The sequence below is a fragment of the Phaethon aethereus genome, assembly GCF_964289735.1.
Source record: "Phaethon aethereus genome assembly, chromosome: 16".
Lineage (NCBI taxonomy): Eukaryota > Metazoa > Chordata > Aves > Phaethontiformes > Phaethontidae > Phaethon > Phaethon aethereus.
In genome coordinates, this window is record NC_138592.1 from 9,264,564 (window position 1) to 9,274,910 (window position 10,347).

Sequence of the window (10,347 nt, forward strand, 5' to 3'; positions counted from 1 at the left end):
CTGGCTTGCTGCTGCTCCTGTCTTCAGTGTGTGACAGCTCTTTCTGTGCAGCACACACTTGCCATGACTGTTTTGCACAGACCTGCTTTCCACCATCTCTGTTCATAAGGGGAGCAGGAACCATCCAGAGAGGCCAGAAGTTCAAGAGAGTGAATCGGGAGCCATGGATGACTATTGCAGCGCCCATTAACTAAATTAACCAGCATCCTGCCTGACCTGCAGAGGTAACTCCATCGTACTCATGGTAAGTAGGCACCAACCGTAAAAATATTCGATTGCTTAACATCAGATGCGTGAGATAATCGCACTTGCTACTCTTCAGTGAGGCTATGTGAGCTGTAAACATCCCATAGGTTGTGTGCCTGCCTAACGCAAGGAAGCCATGAAGTAGGCCAGAGGAACTATGGTCCGTCAGTATTTGGCTGTATGAGCCAGTAACACAGAGAATGAAGAACTATTGGCAGGATCTCTTGGCGGTTTAACACCAATTAGTGTCTTAAAATACATTTACACTCAAAGCTAATTTACTCATTACTTCAAGTAATTAGCTCCATCTGTCTGAATGCAGCCTTGGATGCGAGGCAGGCGTTTTCACCTGGGTACAGATAACAAGTTGCTCTGTGAAGCCCATGTCAGCAAAACTCCTGGAAAGAAAGGCTCCGTCTCCCACGGCTCTTGGCTGGTTCAATAGCTCCCAAGGTGCCTCCTGGCGTTTAGGGGTCAGGCAGGGATCTGTGCTGGGAATATTATTTTTATTCACCTCCTCTCCGTAAGGCCAAATCTGTTCCCTGTTCCAGCTTGCAGCATGGCCCTGTGAAGACTAGGCTATGGGGCAGGAGTAAGCAGCCTGTTGCCACTTCTGAGGGTTAAATCGTGCTGTGGCTGGCCCCAGCTGCCTTCGCCTGCCCAGCCCCTGCTCCCTGGCTGGGCACTGTTCCCAGGTCTCCCGCAGCATGCAGGTAGGGACCTTGGGGAAGGAGGCAGGAATAGCATGCATTAAACATCCCAGCAAGCAAGCTAACAGCTATCAAAACATAAAATTAAACCATTATTTTCTCTTGCCTCTTCTCTTTTTTCTTCACCTGAACAAAATATTTTTCCATTTATTTGTTACCAGTGAAGGGAGTGAATATACCGAAACGCGTCTGCTGTTCTGCTCTCCTACCCCCGTTAACTTCCTAAGCACTTGGGAACCTTTGGCTCAGCTGCATGAAATAACAGGGAAACTAATTAGGCCGATAAAGCTCAATGATTGAGTCGGGCACCCCGAGAAAGGGAATGACTTTTTACTACTTTTTTGGTTTTGTTAATACGTGTGTTCACCCTCAGGTTCTTCACCGCCTGCACCGCTGGCAGCACGGATCGGGTCCAGCTACAGTGGGAGAAGGAAGGTCCCAGCCAGGAGCAGTGATGAGTGGGGTGACAGTTCATTTCTGTCCCCAGCTGTGGGGTCTCCTGGGCTGGGGGTTGACGAACAGCTTGTTGCAAGGCCCCATGTCTGCATGGGCCCTTCTCAGCACAGACGGTGCTCATCTCGCAGTAGAGGCAGTTAATACGCCGCCGGGACGGCACTTGACCCGGCCTTGGCCGCATCGGAAAGAGAGTTTGGGCCGAGTCTCCCTGCTGACGTGGACGCAGGGACAGGCAGAGGCTCGCGAAGGACGGGGCAAGCCCGCAGGAGGTGGGGGACTTTGCGGAACACGAAGCCTCCAGCTCCGAGCAGCCGGTCCCCACGTCCAAACACGCAGCGCCTGCTGCGGTCAGCGTACGGCCGAGGCTCGCAAAGAAAATTTAGATCGAAAGGGTGATGAGTAAAATCTGTGATTAAAGAAGTGGTAATCAAGTGAGATTACCAGCCCGATGCTATTACCGGCCGGGTAGGTCAGTGCTGCACGCGGCGTTGATGAAGCCACCGCCCGCAGCGGGGGGGCCGGGGGGCTGCACGCTGCTGGCTTGGTTGGAGCACCATGCCGGGCGCGCGTGGCAGAGCCGTCCTCCCCGGGAACCGGGGACGCGGGCACTCCTTCCTTAGCCAGCGTTCGCTCTCGCTTGCATTTGTGTCTTGCTTTGCAGATGGGAAACGCGTCCAACGCCTCGGTGTTCGTCTCCACCTTATCGGAGAGAGAAGACCTGATTTTTGGCACGCTCTATTTAGTCTTTGGTAAGGAAAGACAGGCTGTTATACCTGTGTCCCTGCTGCGGGCAGCCCCGGTGCCTGCCTGCCGGAGACGTTCAGGCCTTTTGCCATCACTGATGCTTCCAGAAGTGTTCAGTCATTAGCAGAATAATCAAACTGGCCCCCGCATTACTCAAAAGGATGATCTGGCCAAAGTGTGGTGACTGCATTTCCCTCTCAGGGGAGCTGCAAGTACCAGTTATGTTTTTAAATATTTGGAAAGCTGAAGAACAACCTTTGAGGAACGTGCACAAACTCCTACTGCAGCCACCAATGTGAGACGGATAGGGACCCTCTGTTAGCATTGCCAGCTTCATGACTATTGAAGGTGATTTGGACCTCCAGCTGGCCCTTGCTTTCAGCAGGAGATGCTGGTGAATGTCCTGTGATTTGGAGTTAGTGGCACTAGAAAGCCAGCAGGCAAAACTGAGGGTCTGGGACATGCTCTGAGGTGGCCTCGCCCTGTTTGGGCCAGAAGTGAATGATGGGCAGAGAAAAACCTTACAGTTTTCTGGAAGTTGTCTCCCAAATAGTAGAAGAGTTTTTCGTGCCTGCGAGGATGGGGAAGCCAAGGGATGCTCGTGCCACTGGCACTGCCAGCAGCCCTATAGGCACCTACGGCTTCTAGGAGTTAGTAAAGCGAATCAAATGTACTTAGTACAGATGTGAAACTAGCTCTGTGGGAAAAATGCTTCGTGAGGCTGGGAACAAGGGCAAACGTCTCAGTACTCTACCCTCCAGCGACTCCAAAGCCTCCAAAGCCCTGGATTTGGCCAGGTCTTGTGGGGAAACCTGTTCCTGAGAGGAACGTTAGTGTTGGCCGTTCAGTGGCTTTGGAAGCTGGTTCTTACCATGATATTTAATTTATAGCCTAATCCATTAGGGAGAAATTCTTATCCTACCCAACCTGCCCCAAGAGCAGCAAAGATTCCCCTTCTGAGGACACTGAAACCTCTTTTCAATGAAAGAACAATTATGTAATAGAAAAAAAAGAGAGAAAGCCCTTGTTATAAAATTTTAATCACCACTGTTATTTTAAATATGCTAGTAGCAAACAAAGAGCCTTCTTTTGTTTAGTCTGGATTTGCCTTGATCTTCATAATGCCTTTCTTCTTGTTTATTTTGTTACCACAATATTGGACAACACAGACTCACAGGAGTGACATTACCAGGAAGAAATTAAAAAGGCGAAGGGGCCCAGCTCCTTGGCCTCACATCAGAAGAGCAATCGCACAAAGCTCCCGTTATTTTTCTAGCTGGAAGGAAGTTCCCCCTTGCTCCTTCCAGCTGGAAGAAGTGACTCTGGCCAGATCCTGCACCCGCAGCCCATTGCAGTCTCACCCCATCACTGCCCTCCTACCAAATGCCTCTGTAGGATCTCAGGAAGGGGAAGGACCAAATTCGATGTAAAGCAGCTCCAGATGTGCTCATAGTCCCCTGCTCAGCCCACTCCAGAGAGGGAAGCCTGGAGCCCTTCCCACCCTCTGGAGACATCTCCACTGTTTGCTTCCAGACACCTCAAGGAGATCCTGGCTCCTTTCCTGGCTCTGTTACGTACAGCACCGTTCCTCTGCCTTCTCCGCAGGCATCGTGTCCCTCTCTGGGAACTCGCTGCTCCTGCTGGTGGCCTATCGGAAGAGGTCCATGCTGAAGCCTGCAGAGTTCTTCATTGTCAACCTGGCCATCAGTGACCTGAGCATGACAGTGACACTCTTCCCCTTGGCCACCTCCTCCTTCTTTGCACACAGGTACCTTGTGGAAGTGGCTCTGCACTGGCCGATGGCCCCCAGGGCAGTTTACAAACCTTGTCTTGAAACGGGGAGATCCCTGCCGGGGGTCCGGAGGGACCCAAGGGGTCTGTCTGGTGGCACTGTGTAACCTCACAGACATCTGTCCCACAGCAGGGTGGCTTGCTGTTCCCTCCACCTTATCACACAGACTTGCTGTGCAAGGTGGTGGGTTTCCGAGCCGGCATCCGCACGGCATGGGCACCGCAGTGGCGTGCGCCGGCGTGGATCAGGGCAGCTCCCGTGGCTCTGTTGGTGCCTGTCACTGGGATGTTCAGGGAGCAAATTAGGGACAAGGTGATGCCCATGCTTTCCTGGGCAGTCAGGGGCCAGTATCCGTGCAGCCCACTGCAGCAGCCCCACGCACAGTCGGCTCTGCTTCTGGTGTGGGACCCAGCACCTGAGGCCCCAGCACCCGCCACTGCCAGCAGAGCAGGCTGGGAAGCATCCGGCCTTCCTCCGGAGCAGGGACCGCACAGAAAATTCCTGCCCAGCAGCGTGGCCGGGGCTGTCAGCCAGCCGCCCTGGGGCAGAGGGGAAGGGCTGGGTTTACACGCAGGCTTTCCCTTGCAGGTGGCTGTTCGACCAGGCGGTGTGCACCTTCTACGCCTTCTGCGGGGTCTTGTTCGGGCTGTGCAGCCTCGCCAGCCTGGCGGTGCTCAGCACCGTTTGCTGCCTGAAGGTCTGTTTCCCAGCATATGGTAGGTGCTGGGATGCCTTATCTGATCTGTACTTACAACCTTCTCTGTTAACATCACCCTTCTTCCTTCTCTTACGGGCCAGATCCACCTCTTCTGGGAAAGCTTTGCCCCAGGGCAACCGACTGGCAGTCCGTACAGCAGCAGACTCTGAAGGCTTTTATCACTGTGTCTTCGCCCCCCTCCACCTGCGTGGGGCTACGCAGCCCGGGCGCCCACGGCCCGCGCACGCACCTCCGCCGCCCCTGCCCCCAGAGCCTGCCTCACTCGAGGGCTCAGGAGCATCATTCGGAAAAGTATCAAGGGGCTTGTCCTCCCTCTGTGGAGAAGTCCCAGCTGCCGTGTCGCAGCAGGTCACAGGGTTTCGAAAGCCCGTGCACAGACTTGAGCTTAGGCCAGAGCAAACTCCGCACCTGGGAAGCCACAAGCTCTGGCAGTGCAAGGAAGAGCCGCTTTCCCTTGTGGGAGAGCCATAGGCCAAATGTATTTAATTCACCAAAATAATTAATGTGGAAGGGCGGTGTCTGCAGAATTGTAGCTCACTTCTGTAGCCTTATTTTCACTTGGCCTTCCTCCATGGAGCTAATGTGAATGTTTGCAGCCCTAAGCTTAGGCACCGGCTCTTTGTGGGTATGCACTGCAGAGAGCACCTGAGGAAGCGAGGGGACCCAGGGGTGTCCCCTACACATTTACGGCTCCTCCTATTTGGAGTTGCTTCTTAATTTCCTCAGCTCAACTGCTAATCCTTGGGAACTGGGGTTGTTTAGTCTGGAGGAGGCTGAGGGGAGACCTCATCGCTCTCTACAACTACCTGAAAGGGGGTTGTGGTGAGGTGGGTATTGGTCTCTTCTCCCAAGTAACTAGTGATAGGACAAGAGGAAATGGCCTCAAGTTACACCAGGGGAGGTTTAGATTGGATATTAGGAAAAATTTATTTACTGAAAGAGTGGTCAAACATTGGAACAGGCTGCCCAGGGAGGCGGTGGAGTCACCAGCACTGGAAGTGTTCAAAAAACCTGTAGACGTGGCACTTGGGGACACGGTTTAGTGGGCACAGTGGTGTTGGGTTGATGGTTGGACTTTATGATTTTAGAGGTCTGTTCCAGCCTTAATGATTCTGTGGTTCTATGATTCAGAATAGACTTTGGATTAAAGACCAAAAATAGAATTAAAATGGGAAATCAAAGATACTAGTTCGATTTGCAGACGAGCAGCTCAGGGTGCATCCTCACCTCCTTTCCCGTGGCTCACTGCCCGTCTGCCCCGAGCCTGCGGCTGCTGCCAGCCACCAATGTGTGTTGTCCCCAGCAGCTGACAGTGTCTCAAGGGTGATGCGGGAGCAGAGTCAACTTGGTTATGTGCCAGCACAACAGCTCATGAGATCACTAAAAAGGTGGAAGGAAAGATAAAGATAAAAGTTGGCTGTTAAAAGGCAGCCCAGGTACCAGTGGCTTGTCCCCGTGCGGGTTCTGCTCCCTAGATGAGCCAGGGCCTGGCAGCCTGGCTCATTGAGTTTATATCCCTGTGGTGCCCCGGCCCATTTTCTGTGAGGAAATGGCTAATCTCAATGTGCTTTTAATTGCTTAGTTCCAAAGAAAAATGTTACTGCTGTGTATGGCTGAAGATTTAGCACTTTACACTGAGCTCCTAGAAGATCAGGGTGTTTTAGATTTGATGGGGCACAGGACAAAAAGGAAAAAACCTACCTCCCCCAGTGCTCCAGTCTGCCAGTGAGGAAAAGGTCCTTCAAATGACGGTGACTGGGATGGCTTTGAGCAGTCCTGGAGCCAGCTCTCCCTTCCCCGTGCTCAGCCTGCTGGAGCCAGGCAGCCTCCCTCCCGCCCCGCCGGCTGCCCGCGGGGCCGCGGCCGCAGCGCGTCCCCCCACGCCAGCAGCGGCCTCTGCACCTCCCAGCACGTCCTCCCGGAGCCGAGCGAGGCTGCGCCGCTGATCCCGCCGCTTGCTGCCCGGACCGGGGCAAACCCTTGCGTTTCTCTTGGCTCCTGGCTCTGGCCGCCCGCCCGAGGGGCTCTGCCCGCGCCGTGGCTGCAGTGCGGCCATGCTGTGCGCAGCAGGGGCGGCCCCGGCCCGGGGCGGCTGGCCTCGTCCCCGGAGCCTGGAGGCGTGGGCAGCTCGGGGTGTCAGCCCCTCTCTGCGCTCCCCCTCGCCCACGGGAAACCATCCTTACCCCGATCCCTCTGCCGCAGGCAACAAGTTCTCGCCCTGCCACGCCGGAGTGCTGCTGCTATGCGTCTGGGCATACGCCCTGGTGTTTGCCACGGCCCCCCTGGCCGAGTGGGGCAGCTACGGCCCCGAGCCCTACGGGACGGCCTGCTGCATCACGTGGAAAGCCTCGAGCAGGGAGGCCACGCTCTACATCCTCGCCCTCTTCATCTTCTGCTACCTTCTCCCCTGCCTCCTCATCCTCGTCTCCTACTCGCTGATCCTCTGGACGGTGCGGGTGTCCCGGAGAGCCGTCAGGCAGCACACGGCCCCCCCGCGCAGAGCCCGCAGCGTGCACAGCCTGATCGTGAAGGTAGGGGAGGGCTCGGGGGCTCGGGGTGCCCCGCTCCAGCCCACGGCCCCACAGGCAGGCGGATGCGGCAGGACCCCTTCTGCTAGGGTGCCTGCTGCTCCCGCTGAGTTCTCCGGGTGTTTGTACCCATGTGGGTAGTAACGCATCTCTCCTCGTTTAAAGCCATCAGGTAGAGGAGTTTACATTGGAGAAGAGCTTGCATGTGTCATTGTTCCTCGGACTACTAGCTAATACTGTAATTTACCAAGGAAATGTCAAACAAAAAAAGTGGATACCCTTTAGAAAAAAACAAACATGAAAGAAAACAGCTTGCAAGCCTGGCCTCAAAGGAAACCTTTGTGTCTGCTTAGAGGAGGGGGGTCTGAGCATGGCCCGTTTCCAGAGCCTCTCGGTCGCTCTGCGCCCCAGCACACGTGTTGCTGGAGGGATTCCGAGTGCTGCTGTTGGCGTCTGATGCCAGCCTGGTCGCAGCCACGTCGCTGGCTGCTTCGTACCTGTCTGCCATGGCCAGCTCGGGCAATTCCCGGCTTTCCCAGGTGGGATGGGTGGGAGTCGCAGTGAGCGCAGGTTTGTGTGCCCACGTCGGGCCCCGCTGAGTTGCTGCCCTGGTGTCTGACACCCTGATGCTCCAGTGTGACTGGGCCAGAAGGCTGAGCACCTTTCCCTGGGGATGTGACCAACTGCTCAGGGTCCTGCTGCACAGGGCTGAGTTTCGGGGGGGTGTCAGCATCCTGCGTGTGCTGCAGGAGGCTCATGGCACTGCCGTCTCCGTCTCCTTCTCTTCCAGCTGAGCATTGCCGTGTGCCTGGGGTTTCTGGCTGCCTGGACCCCTTACGCTGTCGTCGCGCTGTGGGCAGTCCTCGGTGACGCCAGCCAGGTGCCGGCGCTGGCCTTTGTGCTCTCGGCCGTCTTTGCCAAGTCCTCGACGCTCTATAACCCGCTGGTGTACCTGCTCTTCAAGCCCAACTTCCAGAAGTTCCTCTCCAAGGACATGGTGCTCCTCCAGGCCATCCGCACCCTCCTCTGCTGTGGCTGCCCGAGCGCCGCGCTCCAGCCCTTCCCAACCCCGGGCTTTGGTGACCACCCTGGGGCTTGCAGAAACTGCAACGACGCTTTTGAGTGTTTCAGTAACTACCCCAAGTGCCACAAACCCCCCCAGGCGCCCGGCAGCTCGCGCCGGCGTGCTCCCCTGGCTCTCCTGGGCGATGGAGCTGCTTGCCAGCCCGGGCTGAAGAGGACTGTGCAGGTGATGGTGCTTGTCTCACGGAAAAGGCCAGGCCTGGGTGCTGTGAATATGGCGGGGGAAGCCCTGTCGTCGGGCATCATGAAAGACCTTCTCTGAGGCCAGCCGTGCCCGGCTGCGTCCTACCAGCGCGCTGGAAGATAAACCCCAGCGCGACCTTTCTCTCACCTACATATCTGATGGGTTCCTAGCATGTTCTGCAGGTGAAGTGACATGAAAATTCAAGACCAACCTTGCCTCCCCCTCTGATTTGGCTCTTGCAACTCTGAGCCTAGTCTTTGCACTTGGAAAAAAAAAAAAAAAAAGACCCCAGTACCCCAGTACCTGAAATCTGCCTGGGGTGCAAGTCCAGGGTGCAGTTTCTCTTGCAACTTGCTCTCTGGGCCCTTGGCCTTTGCTTTTCCATCCTGGTGCTCTGATGACCAAGTAGGAACTTGGTTGTCTTAAGAAACTGTGCCTGGCAGGGAGGGCTGGGGGCCAGGAGGCCCCGAGAGGCATCCCATCTCCAGCGCCAGCTCCTCCAGCCCCTCGGGGAGCGGGACTGCGCCGCTCAGCTACCTCACTTGGGATTATGAAGCATCTTCATATACCTCCGGGGAGACTACTCTGTGCAGGCTGGGTAACCCCACTCCCTCGATTTGAGCACAACCCCACCGCCGACCTATAGATTGAAATGGGAGCTTGTGTTTAGAGTAATGATTTGGGGTTAAAATAATCCCGGTGCGAGCAATAGCAGTCCCAGGTTGTGCTCCCAGGCAGGGAATGGCGAATCCGTGGCCGAGCACCATCCTGGTTGTCCACCCCCCACCCAGCTGTGGCTGTGGGATGTCTCCCGGCGGCTGGCACGACGGGGCGGCTCGCGCAGCCTGCCCTGCTGCACAGGGGAGCAGCTGCCTGGGCAACAGCATCCTGCGGGCTCGTAGTCAGCATCTGGAGATCAGTGTGGGCAGTTCACCCACGGGAAGAATCTGTGACAAAAAGGCCCAAGAAGCTGTGGAAGGGCCCGATGCAAAGCGATCAAGAGAAAAGTCCCCAGGTTCTCTGCTGTGGCAGGCGCAGGACATGCTTGGAGGTGTCTCTCCGCAGTAGCAGGCTGGCAGCCCCGCAGGGAAACTCACCTGGGGCTGAGCTTGGGGGTCCCCATCCCACCCCCAGCATGGAGCCCTTCATGTGCCCTGCCTGGGGCACGGCGGGGGCCGGTTTTGTTTTGCAGGGGGTGAATAACAAGGCCAGGGTGCTGAGAGAGGTTGGTTATGCCCCAAAATTAAAAGATGCGCTCAAGGTGATGAGAAGAGTCAGTAGCAGAGGTTGGAAACGTGCTGCCCTGCGGCACCCAGCTGGCCAGTTACTCATGGGAGCACTTAACGATGCCGGGTAACGAACGAAACCAGCCAGAGCTGCAGCATGAAATCGCGGACGTGCTCCAGGGGAGTGGTGAACGGTTTTCTGCACCGAGTGCTGGGAAACAGCCGCTGCCCCCGATGCCATCACTGGCTGCGCCCTGCCTGCCCTGCCTGCCCTGCCTGCCCTCCCTGCCAGCTGACCCTGAGCTCTCCCTCCGCTCTCCAGACACAGATGCTGCTATTTTTAGCAGTCGCTCCCGGAGCAGGGATGTACCGCTGCCTTTTCTTAGCGCAGCCGCAGCAGCCGCCGCTCTCCCGAGGACACAGAGCGCCGCACGGAAGCCCCGCCGGCTGCGGGGGCGCGCAGGAACGCGGGGGGGCCCGTGCTCCCGGGGGAGCCGGCGGCAGGTGCCCGCCACCGGTCGTTTAAGCAACCCAGGCACTAAAACCAGGAGCTGGGCTTTCTGCCCTCGGCGTTATGGCCCAGTCCCCGCGCAGGTGGCGCGGGGGCCGGCGCGAGCTCTGCGGAGCAGCGAAGGGTGCTGGGGTGCGGGCGGCCCTGCC

At 56.7% G+C, this 10,347-nt stretch overlaps 1 protein-coding gene across 1 annotated transcript; it reads left to right on the forward strand.

Moving 5' to 3' along the window:
* Window positions 1-2,073: 2,073 nt before the first annotated feature.
* On the forward strand, window positions 2,074-9,153 carry LOC309410632 (opsin-5-like; the record flags this gene model as incomplete). The annotated part of the gene is made up of 5 exons (XM_082007068.1): window positions 2,074-2,161; window positions 3,762-3,924; window positions 4,537-4,664; window positions 6,869-7,197; window positions 7,985-9,153. The coding sequence occupies 5 exons, from the start codon at window positions 2,074-2,076 to the stop codon at window positions 8,537-8,539; spliced, it is 1,263 nt and encodes a 420-aa protein (XP_081863194.1). The 3' UTR covers window positions 8,540-9,153.
* Between the last annotated feature and the right edge of the window lie 1,194 nt (window positions 9,154-10,347).